This window comes from Canis lupus, chromosome 8, assembly GCF_048164855.1.
Source record: "Canis lupus baileyi chromosome 8, mCanLup2.hap1, whole genome shotgun sequence".
NCBI classification, from domain to species: Eukaryota; Metazoa; Chordata; class Mammalia; order Carnivora; family Canidae; genus Canis; species Canis lupus.
The window spans coordinates 45,373,471-45,390,462 of record NC_132845.1 but is presented as its reverse complement, the minus strand read 5'-3'; the positions used below and the strand labels follow the sequence as shown (position 1 = coordinate 45,390,462).

Sequence of the window (16,992 nt, the reverse complement as noted above, 5' to 3'; positions counted from 1 at the left end):
TGCTGGGGCAGCTCAGCTGGGGCCTGTAGGATCCACTTTCAAAGTGACTTACTCACGTGGCTGGCAGATCAGTGTGCTTGTTGGTGAGGATTCCTGCCAGGACTGTAGGCTTTGGGCTGTGGGCCTTGGTTCTTCTTTATGGAAGCCTCTCCATTGGATGCTAGGGCTTCCTCACAGCATGGCAGCTACACTTTCCAAGAGTGAATGTCCTATGAGAACAAGGTGGAATTACATTGCTTTTTGACAGTCTAGCCTCAGTAGTCACTTAGCGACACCTTTCCTGTGCTGTATTTACCTGAGGAAGTAAAAGAGGCTTCATAAACTGAACCACTTGTTGAGGAAGTGGCAATAGTGGTTGCCTCTGGGGAGAGAAACTAGGTGCCCAGGGCAGGGAAAAAAGAGAGCAAAGAAAGGGACAGTAAAGAGAGAGACAAGTGAGAGAGGAGAGCTGCTTCTCGCTGTAGGGCTTGGTTTGTCTTTGACGTGCACAAATATTACCTTTTGTTTAAGAAATGAGTAAAAATGGGCAGCCCGGATGGCTCAGCGGTTTGGTGCTGCCTCCAGCCCAGGGCGTGATCCTGGAGACCCGGAATCGAGTCCCGCGTTGGGCTCCTGGCATGGGGCCTGCTTCTCTCTCTGCCTGTGTCTCTGCCTCTTTCTCTCTGTGTGTCTCTCATGAATAAATAAATTAAATCTTTAAAAAAAAAAAGAAATGAGTAAAAGGCCAAGATGGCAAGGATGTAGTGGGTGGTTGTGTTGGTGTGTGAGAGTGGGTGTCTGCACGTGCTCACAGTCTCAGGGCAGGCATGGGTGATGTGCTTAAAGCAACACCCTGATGGTAGCAAAGGGGAGGGATCTCCATGGCCAAGGCAGGGCCTCAGGCTCCAGCATGCCTATGTCCCTGAGCTTTCCAGAAAAGCTCATTCTGGCTGACCTGGCCCATCTCTTCCAATGGAAAGAGATCCAGCTGTCTGCCAGGGGCTGAGGAGCCCTAGAAACTGCAAAACACGCCCATCGGCAGAAAGCATAAAAATCCTCCATCTTTTCACTAAGAGCAAAACAAAATGAAACAGACAAACAAACAAACAAAAAAAACCCCAAGCCCCACAAATATCACATTCAACAAAGAAAGCTATGAAGTATGATTACTTTTATTACATTTATTACAGACCCAGTATGTGCCAGATGCTTTACCTCATTTCATTCTCGCCGCCACTGTGATTTTACAGACAAGGAAACTGAGGCCCCGGAAGGCAGGATGGCTTGCCTGTACTTGTGCAACCAGAGGGGAGGCACAGAAGTGTGGTTGCAGCCAGGTCTGTTGGTACCTGAGTCTGGTTGCTGGGACTTCGGTCTTTCCTCCTTTCCCTATAGCCTGGATCCTTGGGCGGCTTTGCCTAATGAAAAGAAATGTTCTTTATGCAATTTGGACCCGACCGCTGGACTTGGCGACACTTTGTTTTGTGACTTCCCAGTAAAAATGGAGTTCTTTTTTAGGAACAGTGACTCTCGGAGGGCAGAGCCAGGAACTTCAACTGGAGGAGAGACAGCAGCAAGTAGCAGAGTGAGCACCAAATAGGGAGGCAGGAGGCACCAATTCTAGTCCTAACTGGCTGTTGGGCAATAATATTAATGCTCATTAATATAATAGCGATAGCCTCTCCTTGTCGATCTCTTGTGTATCAGGTGCTGTGGTTAAAGAATTCATGTCTATCACCTGATTTAATTTCAGCAATCCCATCAGGGAGGGAGGTACAGATATCCTCCCCATTTTGTGGATCAGGAAATTGAGGGGTCAGGCATGGAGCAACTTGCGGGCAGCCACAGAAATAGGAAGGGTTACATGCAAGATTGGGCCTGGGCAGAGGAGTTCCAGAGTCTGCTTTTTATCACTGTGCTACTATATTGATACAAATATGAATGTAACACAGACACAGACAGTGGCCACCACATATAGTCCCGTATCTGTGTGGCATATACTCTTCCACTCACTGTATGCAATATAGCACTCAATCCCCGAGGCGACTCTCTGAGGTGGGAATCGTATTTATTTCCATTTACGGTTGAAGACATTGACTTGCCATTTGACTAAGGAGAGGATCATCATCTTCCACTGCATGGTTGTGTTCTAAGAGCTACTGCTTTCAGCAAAAGTGTAAAGATAGGCATGGACCCAGGTCAGGTGGAGCAGGAGCTGGCTTCTGACTCGGTCCCTCCCTCTCCCTCTCAGAGAGAAGCTGGGGTGCTGGGATAGGTTGGGGAGGTGGCCGGACAAGTGCCTTACCTGTACCTTCTCCAGAGGCTAGAGGCACAAGCAGCTCCCTGGGGCCTACCACGCCTGGCTCCATCAGTCCTGGCTGGGCAGCCTGCCGCCTTGGCACAGTGGGCTACAGCCCGAGGCTCCTGGGCCCTGCGTGGCTCGGTGAACTGTGTAAGGAAGGGAGACTCTGCCAACGTGTCACTGGCCAGCTCCCCTGTGGGCACCATCTGGGATGCACTGAGCCGGGGGAGCCAGGGCCGGCCAATGGCTGCCTCCCCCGCCCTGTGGGCCTCACCTCCCTGAGCGTACACGGGGAGTGTTCAGTTGAGGGAAGTATCTGTCAGGGGACAGATCATCCCAGGGGAACCTCTTCTTTAAGCCCCCAAAGGTTCCTGTCAGGCAATAATAAGCTTACTAACAATTCTGACTATGGCTGGCTGCTCTAAGTGCTGTGTATTGTCTCACTAATTTACTCCTTACAAAGCCCCATATTTAATTAAGTGCTATTATTATCATCCTTATTTTATAGAGGAGGAAACTGAGGCACAGAGAGGCTACAGGACCTACCCACAGTCACGCAGCTTATACGTTTAAGAGCCAGGTTCACATTCTATTTGTTACTGCTTGGCTGCCTCATGAGCCCTGGATTCTGATCTTGGCTCAGTGACTCCCTGATGAGCAATTCTGTGTGGTCACCTGCTCCTTATAGTTCTTCAGTCTCTTCCTCTACAGTGCAGGGGTTGGACCACATTTCCAAACTGCGTTCATCAGAATCCTAGCATTCTTCCAGGAGCTATGTGTGGGTGGGGGTGGAGTTGGGGAAGGGGCGAGGAACCTCCTACTCCCTTTCCACCTGGGATCAAAGCACCACTCTTCACTGCTTCCTGTGAGGGATGGCATGCAGAAGGGGTCCTGCTACTCAGGATATGAGCATTAGCAATTGCTGACCTGACCTTCTTATATCCTAGAAGAGGAGGAAGAGAAGCCTTAGAGAGACTAAGGGACCCATCTAAATAGATCCAGCATATTGGTGACTTAGACAATGCAGTGGTTCAAAATGCGGGTTCTGGAGCCTGACACAAATGGGTTCAAGCCCTAGCTCTGCCTGGTACTATTTGGCATTCTTGGTCAGAGGCAAGTGTTTGACTTGCCTACTTGACTTCTTGACTACTGCACTGTTGCACTGTTTTACTACCATTAAGAGGGATAGTGATGTCCCAAGTTACTCCTCTAGTGAAAGAACTCAGTAACTGGATCATCTTTCCTTCCCCTCCTCACTCCCAGCCCTAATTTCCAAGTCAAATGTCTTTGGACCTGCCCAGTTAGATGCAGATACCAGGGGTACCCAAAGACTGTCCCCACCTCAAAGAACAATTGTAGAGACTTTCCGTCTGGCAACCTCTACTGCAATTCGTGCCCCACAGAGTCTGTGTTCGGGGTTAGAGAAGGGCCATCCCTGTGACAAAAAGACCCAAATAAGAAGCTGTGTGTGACCCATAGTAACTGTGTGACCTTCAGCACCTAGCTTCACATCTCTAGGCTTTGGTGCCCTCACCTTTAAAGAGCAGTATTGGAGGTTTGATGATCCCCATGGGCCCCTGAAGCTTCAAGATGGCATGCTTCAATGATTGTAGGCACCGGGAAATATGACCTCTCTCCTTGGCATCCAGACATTTCTCCGAGAAGTCTTCTCCCTACATGCAGACTCATGAATCAGACAGAATCATAATTGACCGAGTGTCCCTCTCTATCTGTGAGGTGAGTGATGAGAGTTTTTGAGTATTCCTGGCCTTGGGAAATTGGCCTCAAATGGTCTGGCTGCAGGGCTTTCAAAGCCCTGTTCTGAGGGACTGCTCTGACCCAGCCACAGCCGAGTGAGAGAGCTTGACGTCAGGCTGGACTCTCCACACCCTGAAGTCGGAGGGAAGGGAAGAAATTTCTAAAGGAGAGGCCTGCCTTCCTCTGAGCACAGAAATTTCCCTGTGTTGGTGAGTGCAAGAAAGAGCACCCAAGACACTTCCTTGGGGTATAACAGCGTAGCCTGCAGGGGGGTGCAGGAGCCCCTCCTTGTTCTTTCTTTTGGACAAGATGCTTCTGATTTGGTTGGTCAGATTTCAGAACACTGATGGAGCCATGCTTTCTAGTGAGCAAGGTGACTGGTTGTTTAGAGGTGACACACATGTTTGGTTTCCTCCTCTCGGAAGCCCAAGGAGTTATAAGGCTCAGGCTCATTTCACATCAGGGGCCTGACCATCTCTCTCCTTCTGGCCCTTCTCTTCTGTCCCACTCACTTTGGTGCCTTCACTTGATCCAGGCCCCTGTGATTGGTTGGGCAGCATGGTCCTAGCTCCACTCAGATCTCCCTGGCCCACCCTGTCCATAGGGTCACTAGTAGGAAGCCTAAGTGGACCTCAATGCCTTCCTGTATGTCTGTATACAGGGCACACTAGAAAGGTGGTTAATAGAAGAGTTAATAGCTTCATCTGATGAGAGGGTGGATTAATTCTGCCCTCCATCCCTCATTCCTTGCCACGAAGTGTGATAATCCTGAGTGTGTTGTGCACAGTCTCTCAGCTGGTCTTCAGCTGAATTGGGGCTGAGTTGCCCCTATTGACCCCTCTCCTTTAAACATGCTTTTTATTGGCTTCCTCCTCTCCCACTTCATTTTGTGCTTTCTAGATCATCTCCCAAATAAACTAAGGTTCTCAGATCCTGATCTCAGGGTCTTTTTGTGATATGGTGATTTATAATAAGATATATATTCTTTGTTCCTGTTTCTGGCTTGGAACTCCCAAAATCTTTGGGATTTCCTAAGAGATAAGATCACAAAGGTGCCTTTTGTTATGATAAAAGGTGTTTTTTTTTTTTTTCCTTGCCCCTAAGAATGGGAGCTGATTACCTGCCCAGTGGAGCCAACCACGTGATTAGAAGGTTGGAATTTTTGGTCCCATCCCTGGCTCTCCAGGGAGGGGAGAGGGAGGGGAGATGTGAACTCAATCACCAATGGCCAATGATTTAATCAATCACGCTTATGTCATGAAGCCTCCATAAAAATCCAAAGGACAGGGTTTGGAGAGCTTCCAGGTTGGTGGAAACATGGAGATACTGGGAGAGTGGTGCATCTGGGGATGATGTGGAAGGTTTGCACCCTTCCCCCATACCTTGCCCTATATATGATAATCTATATTCTATAGTCTATATATCTGCATATCTCTGCTGTTGATTTGATTCCTTTAATATCTATTGCAATAAACCAGTAATCTAGTCAGTAAACGGGTTTCCTAACTTCTGTGAGCTGCTCTAGCAAATTGATCAAACCCAAGGAGGGGGCCGTGGGAATCTCTGATTTATAGCCAATCAGAAACACAGGAAACAGCCTGGACTTGCAGTTGACATCTGAACTGGAGGGTAGGGACTGAGTCCTTAACCTATGGAGTCTGATGGTATCTCCATGTAGGGTCAGATTTGAGTTGAATTGTAGGACACCCAACTGGTGTCAAAGATTGCTTGGTGGTGTGGGGACACCCACCCCCAACTTTGGAATTGGGTGTAGGACCGTTAGGCTATTGGAGGGATTCACACTAAAACATACTCTTATGTAACATTCACTGTGGTGCTGGGGGGAGGCAGAGTGATTTTACTCCCATTTTACTGATGAAAAAACTGAGACCTGGAAAGGTTCATGACTTTTCTCTAAGTGGTAGAATGTACAATTATTCCTTTCTCAATGGCATGTTGTGGTGTCTCCCAGGCCTCTGTCTGGTTTAAGGTAGGACACTGGGTTGCATTGGGTGAAGACCAACAAGGTACAAAATCTTTTGTTGCTCTCTTAATTTTAGTTCTCAAGACTAGCAGTGGATTTGTTTAGAAAAAAACCTTACTCTCTGATTAGAACTATTGATATCTCAATGAGTTATGGGAGCAGGAAGGGATTTTTAAAGCCTTTTGGATATTATGGGAGGGTTAACTAGCACCTCGGTTGATCCCAAAGTCAAGACCTTCAAAAAAAAAAGTTACAGAATCATTGAGCATCAAACATGGAAGGCAGCTCTGAGGTCATCATGGCTTGTGTAAACCTTTGTTTTACAAACGGACAAACTGAGATCTAAAGAGGAGAAAGTCTTTAAGGTCACCTGGTAACATGGAAGTAAGGATCCGAGAGAAAGTAAAGGAGATATAGGTAATCAGAGTCAGATTATGCTACACTCAGATATCTATGAGAGCTTGCCATTAGGAATGTCAAAGTGGAGCCAGTTCTGATCAATGGACAGGGCCACCCAGAATGCCTAGAACTGAGCAAGCTTATGATGTTCTATCAAAATTTTGAAAGAAAGAGTTCACAAATTGATTAATGATGTCTGCCTTGGCACAGGACAGGACAGGTGAGTAGTGTGCTCTCGCCAGTCCTGTGTATATATCCATGTGGTACACATGTAACTGCTAGTATGTAAAAGATAACATCAGGAAGGGACCATGGTTAGCATGAGAGGTGGACCCACAGGCTGGAATTTGGAGGGATGGTACAGATAGATTACCAGTGATGAAACAAGGACTGAAGGTGGTGGCAAGGCTGGTGTTTCAGGTTTCTTGGCCACCCTAAATTTCTCTTTTACTCTTTCTCTCTCAGGATTCTATCACCCTGCTTTGGAACCCCAATAGCCTTGTAGAACGCAAACACACTTATATTTTATTTTACACAGAAACACATAAAACAAAAGTTTTGGATCTTGGTTCAAATTTTGCCTTTGACCTCTTATCTCACAGTACTAAAGTTCATTAGTTTTACTTTCCCCATATGCAAAAGAAAGGTTTTGGGCTAGGTCTGAAATTCTTTTAAAGCATTCAGAGAGGGATCCCTGGGTGGCGCAGCGGTTTGGCGCCTGCCTTTGGCCCAGGGCGCGATCCTGGAGACCCGGGATCGAATCCCATGTCGGGCTCCTTGCATGGAGCCTGCTTCTCCCTCTGCCTATGTCTCTGTCTCTCTCTGTGACTATCATAAATAAATAAAATTAAAAAAAAAATAAAGCATTCAGAGAAACATTAGTTCCATAGGATGGCAGCAACTTTTATGTGAAATAAAGCAGGCTTCCATGATCAATTTTTTTTTGGAATATTGCTGGATTAATAAACACATTAACCCACAGGACTTCTCAGATCCTTTAATGTAAGAATTCACTTTAAAGTGACTCAGGTAAGTAGAGTTCCCTAAACTTGAAAACAGAATGCACAGTACAGGATCATCTCTAAAGGTCTTTCAGCTAAAATGCTGCCATTCTTTATTTGTTTCCTTTGAGAATAGAGATATTAACAGAAGCACAATCAATGATTGGCTCATTTTACTTCTCTGTAAAATGACACGATATGGTGGTTGGTTTCTAACCACAGCATTCAAGTGGCTCAAAGCAAGTGGCAACCATGGGGGTCATTTCTTTAGTGAAGCATTTGGAGATAAATCAATCGAATTGAAAACAACTGAAACAATTTGTTCCTTAAGACTAGACTAGGTAATTTCAGTCACTTTAATGATGTGACTGGCAATAAAACCAATTGGCAAAATTGACTGCAGAACAGTGTGACTAGGGGCTCTTTTTTTTTTTTTTTCACATAGTTTTTGTCAGCATAGCTGCTATGAAGGTTTTTCATCTGAAAGTCTTGAGTAGCAAAATCCTGCTCAGTGTCCTTGGCTCTGTGGTAGGTTTAGTTTTTGCAGCACAGAACATGGTAAATTGTCGTGATCACATACACACTGTTACAGTCTTCACCTGTGTGGTGGAATTCGAAGTGTCTGGCCCTAAAAGGCTCTCCACCCTGGGGAGATGTCCAGCCTGGGGCAACTGTAGCTGCCTGTGTCTGCAGAGATAGATGGTTCCTTCAAATGGAGGACTGTCTTCTTTCTCTATTCAAAAGAGACCACACCTGTTTGATCTACCTTTCTATGGGTCTGGTCACGAATGACTTTAAGCTCTACATGCCAATAATTTTTATCAGAGACTATTTCAGGGTCCACGATGATATACAAGTATGGAAGGTATGGTGGGTTATTAAGCAGGGCATACTCAGAATCAGCTATGGAAGTTAAACAAATAGACATGCTTGGCTTCACCCCTGTAGACTTTGAAGGAGTAGGTCTAAAGTGGGTACAACTACCTGTATTTTAAAAAGCTCCATGGATACAATCCGCATTGTTGTCTTCAGTCAATCCAGCTCAGCCCAGTTACGGCCTCAAGAAAGGGAATGCTTCTCTGTTCTTTGCTGTATTTCACACAACCCACCATTTTCGTTTTCCTTCCAGATTTTCTTCCATTCTTTCTGTCTTTTGAATAATAAAACTCCAGAGACTTAACATACAACAGCCATCTTGATAACAAACCCATAGTTCTCTAAACTGTGTCCTTTCTTGTCTCTATATCAGTATTGAGCATTCCCAGAAAGAGGCCCTGTGCTCTTAACCTACCTTCTAGGGACCCCATGTTGATCAAGCACCTACTTACTATGTGCTGGGTTTTGTTGGCTGCTTTACCAAGGCTATCTCAGTTTCTTTTTGAGATAACCCCGAGAAATAGATATTTTCACTTTTCAGATTAGGAATTGATAAGGGAAGATTAAATATATAGCAAGCTGAAAGGTGACATCAGGCTGATGAGTGGAGGATGCAGGGTTAGAAAGAACAGTGATTGGGAAAACCTCTTATAATTTAAGGCCTCTTTCTTTCCAAACCTGAGGTAAGGAAAACAGGGACCAGGGAATTGGAAGGAGAGATACAGTTGAGTGTAAAAGGGGCAAAGGTCCTCATCTGACAATGTTCTTCATTCATGCCAGGTTGCCAGCCAGGCCCCGCCACACACCCAGGCAGTCCCATGCTCTCTGGCTCACCCCTGCTGGTAGCTTAGAAGTGGCAGCCTCAGGGCGACTTTTGTTTGATGTAACTTAGAAAACAAGAAGGAAGCAAGTGGGGGAATGTTGAGAAGTCTTTACTTTTAGGATTCTGGCTCCCTGAGACAGAGGAGTGGGTTCCCTTCCGGGGGTGGCGAGGCACAGGGAGAAGCACTGGAGCAGATTCTGTGGGGTGTGTGTGTGTGTGTGTGTGCGTGTGTGTGTGTGTGTGTCGGCGCGCCTGTGCGTGGAGGGGGATTGCTGTACCCAGCGCGAGGCACTGGGGGAGGAGGAAGCGGTAGCAGAGATGTGAATAATTGATTCTTCAGCCGCACCAGACGCTCGGGAGCGGGCGGAGAGCGTGGTTTCAGCACCACGGACAGCGGCTCGCCGCCGCAGGCGCCCCCTCCGCCAGGCAGCCGCCGGGCCTGGCCTGGCCGCCGCCGTGCGCTCCGGGAACCCGCGGCCCAGGGACTGCGGGGTCAGCCCCGGCCCGCCCCCGGGGAGGCGGCCACGGGCGGGAGATGCGTTCGCCCACCGGAGCTCCAAGCCTCCCTGGCTGTCGCGGGGGCTGCTGCGTCTAGTCGACCGGGAACAAGTCCCCAAGTTGGCGTGGGGGGCGCCCCTGCCCCCCTCCTCCCCTTCCTCCGAGGCGACCGCAGCAGAAGCACGCCCCAGAAGCCCAGCGTGGCCAGTGCCGGCATCCAGGGTGGCTAGGCGCTCTCCGGACTCCCGTCGGGAAATGGGGAGCTGAACGCCCGCCCGGCGGCGAGCCGGCCCCGCAGCGCAGGGCCCGGAGGGGGAGCTGCCATCCTCCGCCCGCGCCTCTCCCCGCCGGGGACCGCGGGGATCCCCGGCCACACGCGCGCGCGCGCTCCCACACTCACTCGCACACACACACTCGCCCTCGCACACACCACCAGCCCCGAGCCTGGGCTGCGGAGAGGGCTCTTGGGCGCGCACAGAGGACCGGGCAGCTGCTGTCCGGAGTGGGGCAGGAAGCCGAGCTCCGGCTCCTGGAGGGAGGCGCCGCGGGGTTGGCCGGAGCATGGGGCTGGGTGAGCGCTGAGAGTCGTGGCCGCAGCCATCAGCCCTGGAGATGACCAGGAGCGGCCACTGCTGAGAACTATGTGGAGAGAGGCTGCGGTGAGTGCTGGCGCGGGACGCGGGGCCTGGGCGGCCCCTTCGCGGGTGGGGGTGGAGGTGGGGGTGGGGGTGGGGGGGAGAGAGAGGGTGGGAGGCCTGGATGGGAGGGGGCGGCAGGACCGCAAGAGGGTCGCTGTGTGGGAATAATCGCACCTCCCTCCCTCGGGGATCCGGGACCGCGGGAGCCCGAGCCCTTCCCTCCCCCTCTCCTGCCGGCTCATCGCAAACTCAGCCAGCCCCCACCCCCCCTTCCCTCCTCTTTCTCTCCCTACCCCCCTCGCGCAGCAGCTCCTGGCCGAACAACTCCCAGCAGCCGGCGCCGCCGGGGAGGTGGTAGGGGGTGAGGGTGGAGATGCCCAGTTAGCTTCTCGTGCGTGGCCAGCCCGGGGCTCCGGTTCTCCCGTGCGCCCCGGAGCGGAGCTCTCCATATCGGCCGCGGGGTCTGAGGGTACGCACAGCGGGTCTTGGGCACTGAGGTCCGGCTTCCCCTCTCTGGGCGAGCCCCCTGTGCGCACAGGGGGCCGTGAGCACTGCAGACTGCAGCCTGCCCTCCGCACCCCCCCCCCCCAGCTCCCCTTCCCCTGCCGGGGAGCTGACCCTGCCTCTCTGTCTCTTTCTTCTCCACCCCGGTAGAGCCCTGCTGCAGAGCCTCCGGCTGGGATAGCCGCCCCCCGTGGGGGCGATGCGGACAGCGCGGGACAGCCAGGGGAGCGCGCGGGGGCCGCAGCATGCGGGAACCCGCTAAACCCGGTGGCTGCTGAGGCGGCCGAGATGCTCGTGCGCGCAGCGCGCCCCACTGCATCCTCGACCTTCTCCGGCTACAGGTACGTCCCAGCGGGAGACCTGGGCTGGGCCGGCCGGGGAAGAGGAAGACTCGACCCGAGGAGAGAGAGCGGGAGGATCAGGAGAGCGAGGGAGAGGAGAGCGGGAGAGGGAGCATCTGCGGCAAGGCGCGGGAGGAGCACCAGGGGGCGCTGCGGCTCCGCGCTCCGCGGCGCTCGCCCCGAAGAGCGCGTCGGCCAGAACGACTTCTCCCCAACTTCCCCTGGCTCCGGCGGGCGCGGGGCCCGAGGGGCGCGCGCCTGTGCACGCGTGCACGACCGTGCTGGTATTTGCAGGCACGCGCAGTTGTGCACCTGGCGCGATACATGTGTGTGCACCGGCCGAGGACGTGTGCGGACTCCGGATGGCCGTGGGCACCGCCACGGCGGCCTGCGGCTGTGCGCAGCAATGCGCGCGTGCCTGAGAGGCTGTGCAGCCCACTGCCCACGTGCCCCTAACACTTGGTAACAGGATCTGGGCTGCAAAGCCTGGGGAGGGGCTGTAGGGTTCACGTCGGTTGGAGAGCGGCTTAGGAGCCCACCTTTCCCCCCACGCACGTTCCCAGCCGGCTCCCACGCGCCGGCCCACGGCTGGGGGGGGCGGACGCGCCTCCTCTCCTCTCCGGGATTCTGCATTGCACGCGGCAAGCGTGAGAGAGGGCGTGTGTGTGTATGTGTGTGTGTGCACATGCACGCGTGTAGGGGGCGGGCCCTGGAGCCCGCCTTCAGTTGAGTGGAAGTCGCCTCGGGATCCCTCCAAGGGAGGTGGCGCGGGCCCGAAATTCCCCCCAGGCACCCCGGACCCCGGGGCGCACAAGCGAGTGTCCTCGCTGCCTTGCGCTTGGGAGGGGGTGCCCCGCGGAGGCAGGCCTGTGCTGCGCCCCGCGGGCTCGCAGGGGGCGGGGTCAGCCAACTAGCCCGGCGCGGGAGCGGGGCTGCGGAGTCTCCGCACCGTCTCCTCCGCCTCCTCTCCTCCGCACGCGCGGGGGCTGGTCTGTAGTTCGCTCCCCTCGCCGGGAGCAGGGGGCGGGGTCGGTAACTTGATCCGCACTAGCCGGGTAGGAGGGGGCGGGTGCCGGGTTTGCTCTGAGCGCCTACGCTCGGGGGCTGTGGTCCCCAGCTACCTTGGGGGGTGTGGTGGGAGATGTGGGCAGAGCTAGGTGTGTGGAGAGGAGGCTGGAGACACGGGGGGGAGGAGGTTGGATGCGAAGATGGACATGGGGCCAGGGCTGGAGGATTAGCTCGGATTGGAGTTATGGATAGAGTTGGGTGGAGGGATGTGGATGGCGTTGGGAATGGGGAGCGGAGTGGGTGACTCTGTCGGCGGGCTCTGGGGATGGGCGATGGGCTCTCCACGTGGCTCCTAGCGCAAGGGCTGGGTCGGTGATCCCTTCCTTCCAGAACCGTTGCTCCCCGGCCCTGACTCTCCCTCTCCGCCTTGCAGGGACCGTAAGTGGCGACTATGGGCAGACTGGGTTATTGGACCTTGCTGGTGCTGCCGGCCCTTCTGGTCTGGCGCGGTCCGGCGCAGGGCACGGCGGCGGAGAAGGGTCCTCCGGCGCTGAACATTGCGGTGCTGCTGGGTCACAGCCACGACGTGACGGAGCGCGAACTGCGAAACCTGTGGGGCCCTGAGCAGGCAACAGGCCTGCCCCTGGACGTGAACGTGGTAGCCCTGCTGATGAACCGCACAGACCCCAAGAGCCTCATCACGCATGTGTGCGACCTCATGTCTGGGGCGCGCATCCATGGCCTTGTGTTTGGAGACGACACCGACCAGGAGGCCGTGGCTCAGATGCTGGATTTTATCTCTTCACAGACTTTCATCCCCATCCTGGGCATCCACGGGGGCGCATCTATGATCATGGCTGACAAGGTAAGTCGGAGAGGTGATAGGCCGCCGGGACCCGGGAGTGTGCCAAGCATACCGCAGCCACCACAGGTCTTTGGGAGCCTCTGGCATCTGTTTGGATTTGAAAGAGGGTCGTGGCCGCTCGGCCCTGGTGAGAGCCAAGTCCTGCTTCTCCAAACCCAGAAATGAATGTCAATGCTTTTTCCCTTGGTTCTGAAAGTGGGGTACTCAGAGGCACCTTGGGTGTGCCAGGAAGATGCAGATGTGTAATGAAGTGGTGGGATGCTTGGAGGTTTCCAAGTAGTGCACAGAGGTGAGCCAGGGGCACTTGCCACACTATGGCTCATATTTCTATGATACCAATTTTACCGGATTTGTGGGAAAATGTCATTTTTTCCCCCTCCGTGGTAAGTGACTAAAACTATTTTTAAAAAAAAGATTAAATGTGGGTATGTTATTGGAATAGAATGCCTAGTTTTTAGGTGAAGCACAAAAGAGCAGAGAAATGTCATGCTTCCATAGACTGTCTACTGTTGGGGGAAGTGGGGTAAAGAATTTGAGAAGCCCTGGGCTGGAGGTGCCCAGGAGAATGTTCCTCTAAGGAGTGAGTGGAGACAATTGACTGCAGACCCTGAGCATTTTCCTACATGTTCCCCGAGTGGGGCTGACAGGGGCACCCAGAACCTCAGATGGAGGGGTTGCCTCCCCAGGATGGGTTTTGGCATGAAGTTGGGAGAGTGTCCTAATGAAAGAAGGTGTGTCCACAGCCCTTGACTTAGAATGAGAGGTAAAGTCTTTCTGTGGAGTGTCTGAGAGTGTTGGTTTGGGGAAGAGGAGAGAAAGATTCCAAGACTGGGGTGAGAGGTTATATGAAGGCCTGGTTTGAGAGTCAGGCAGAAGTGAAGGATCGGAAGAGGGTCAGAAGGGAGAAGCAAGGTGAGGAAGGAGAAAAACATTGGAGTTACGGGGGCACACAGGATCTCCATCTGAGCCCCAGGAAAGGACCAGCTGGGGTAAGAACGGAGGAGGGGGTGGGTGTATTTGTGTGCCATGGGCCCCAGCCCTGAGACCTTCTTGGAGTGTGTTCCTTGGATAGCAGGAGACATCCTAATGGAGTGAGCAGACATTTGTCAGAGCACTTTCCTTCTGACGCTCTGAAAGCACTTTTATATTCATCAAATCAGATGCTGCCTCTGCCTCAGCAATTCCCACCAGCTCCTTTGGGAACAGTATTAATTCTTTCAGGTCTCCTGGGCTGCAGCACATTCAGCCCAAGTATACAACCGATGCGGTATCTTATTAAACATTCATTTTACATGGTTTACAGCCTAGCAGAAATCCTTCGTGTGGCTGAGCATTTTCCCAACTATCTCTCAGTTTTGGGGGCAGGGTGGGGGGCTCCTTTCCAGGATGAAAAAAGTAAGGAGCAGCTGTGCCCTGCCACCAGTTGTTCAAACTGGGAAAGGTCTTAGAATCTACTAGAGCATTCTACAACTTTCAGATGGCGTGCCTGAGGCATAGGGGGCAGGTAATGACTTGGCCGAGGCCACATGGTGGACAATGGAACTAGATCTCAGTTTTCCGTTTGCAACCTGTGATCTCACATTCCAGCAAATTAAGCCTATTCTTTAACTTTGTCATCACATCTTCAAGAGGGTCAAGGAATTAATCTCCATTTTATATAGGAAGTACTAAGCCATGGAGAGGTGCAGTGAATCAGAGCCTAGGGCTTATGCATAAGGAATGACCAGCCCTCTGATGAAGACATGAAGAAGAATGCAGTTCCTAGTAGGGGTTTAGAGTATGATTTGGGGATCTAAATATTACCCCCGACTCCTCCTCCACTTCTAAAGTTTTGACCACAGAGGCAACACACAAAAGATAGTAGCCATGCTGAAAGTGAAACGTATGTATAGACTAGGGCTCAGGACAATCAAGAGGAAATCTGGTGAAATCCGACGTAGAGGAGGTGTCTTGAGGCTGGGAGGTCTGAGTTGGCAGGTGTGTAGCTCAGGCTCTTACTGGACCTACCCATGCAAAGAAGTAAGAACAGAGAGCGGGCTCATAGTTGGGCACCTGTTTGATATACGGTGACCCTGTCCACCATGAATGTCAGGCTCTGACCTACTGGACCAGCAGCTGTTCCTCCCTTAAGGGGTATTAAGAGGGAGTTTTGAGGATGTGCGTGGAAGCATTCTCTGCTCCTGTAGAATGAAACTGCTTTATGGAGAATGGACAGGAGCGTGATCCCACTTAATAGTACAGAAGGAAAAGAGAATCAGGAAATGGCAAGCAGAAGATGAGAAAGGACATTTTGAGAGAAATCAAGATTAGAGAGAGATTTAAGAGCGGAGAAAGGGGAGAGGAAAGAAAGTGTACATTGATTCAAAAATGGTGAAGGGAATTGGTTACTCCTCATTATTGTCGAGGCTTTCCGAGTTGGTCTTGATGGCAGGGAATCAAAGAAGTGAGCGCAGATAATGTTGGGGTATATGTTGGGCCCCATGTGTGGGATGAGCAGGTGATGTTGACAGGAGGTGGGTTAAAGAGTGGTATTTTGAGAAACCTGGATGTGTTAAAAAAGGAAAGAGATTGTCTGAGATGTGAACAGCCCTTCCTTCCATTAGTAGCACATCTAGTTGGCTTGTGCCTTTGCCACCTGTTTCTTTTGGAGCTGAACGCTGCATGCAGTTTGTTTGGCTCTTAAGAAGCAGCCATGAGACGTTGCCTAAAACCCTACCTTGCTTGGTTGAGTGTGCCAATGGTGTTATGACCCCAAAGCCTGAATCTCCCCAAACTGAAAAGGCCTTTCTGTCTCCCGCTATGATTTAGATGTTCATTTGGTAAAGCCCAGAACATACCTGTGTTGTTTTCACTTCCAAATTGATAACATGATAGTTGATAGTGCCCCCATGGATAGGAGTGGTAGTTAATTTGATTATTATGTAAATTGAACGCTGCCCCCTCCACACTATTTTTACCTTTCCCTCAGTCTACTTGACCCATGAAAAAAAGAACAAAGCCTTATAATAATTGAAATATAAAAATAGAAATAATCTGTTAAGTGGCAGATTTTTGTGGTGTAAATTTACAATAGAGATGTTAATTTTTGCTCCTGTCAATGGGTGGTCTTGAAATATAATTAATTTAGAAGTAAAAATAAATGGTTGATGGAGATAAAATTCTAATCCTATCTTGGTTTGGCCATTTTGATCCTCTCCAAATGGAATACACTCTGGATGCAGCAATAGCCCCTAATAAATCAGGCATATGCACTAAACCTTCACATTTCTGCTCGGTGTCCTCACATCCTCCTCCCTCTCCTCTATTTCTGTTGGCTCCCTGGGGGAAAAGGCAAGGCTTAGATTTCAGCTACATCTATCCATGTCAGTTACTACATGGACTTCGCTTTATATGATGTTTCTATGCATGCCTCATCTCTTCTACTAGACAGTAAATTCCTTGAGGACAATTTTTTTTTTAAAGTGTGTTTATGTGTATTTGAAATAATGAATACTCCTCCTCCACAGTTTATAAAAATAATTTTTCATTGTAGATGGCTTAGTATATTAATGTTTAAAGAAAAAATAAATTTCTCCCCTCTATGTCCTCTCACCAGGAGTAACCACAGTTGGACATGTGGGTCTATTTCCTTCTAAGCTCCATTTAGTTAGTTATCAGTTTAGGATTATACTGTATATATGGGATGGATTTTTTTTTTTTTTTGGTACTTTGCACTCTGTGGGCTTTTTTTAGTCAGAAGATCCAGGGTTTTCTTTAATTCCGGAAAAATCTCAGCCATTATGTGTTGGATGTTTCCTCTCCAACATTTTCTCTGTTCTCTCCATATGTAGTTTCTCGATGAGTCCTCCAGGTATCTTAAATTAAACATCTTTTTTTCCAATTCTCTATCTCTCCGTGCATTGTTTGGGAAGGTTTCCTCAGTTCTATATTCCAGTTAACCAACTCTTTTTATTTGTATCTGGTGTCTTATTTTGCCTATCTGTTGAGCTTTTAATTTCAACAGTGGCTCACATATT

At 50.8% G+C, this 16,992-nt stretch overlaps 1 protein-coding gene across 3 annotated transcripts in view; it reads left to right on the top strand.

Moving 5' to 3' along the window:
• Positions 1-16,992, top strand: part of GRIN2A (glutamate ionotropic receptor NMDA type subunit 2A) — a 546,601-nt gene that overhangs the window by 159,090 nt on the left and 370,519 nt on the right. For 2 of the 3 annotated variants that reach the window (XR_012035468.1, XM_072835761.1), the window contains exons 1-3: positions 9,631-10,279; positions 10,913-11,103; positions 12,545-12,976. Coding sequence is in view for 2 of the 3 variants with exons in the window: in XM_072835761.1 (XP_072691862.1) it covers positions 12,563-12,976 (414 nt within the window). In the remaining variant the exon portion in view is untranslated. Of the gene's footprint in view, positions 1-9,630; positions 10,280-10,912; positions 11,104-12,544; positions 12,977-16,992 lie in introns of those variants that run through there. The other variant, XM_072835762.1, reaches the window with a different exon arrangement.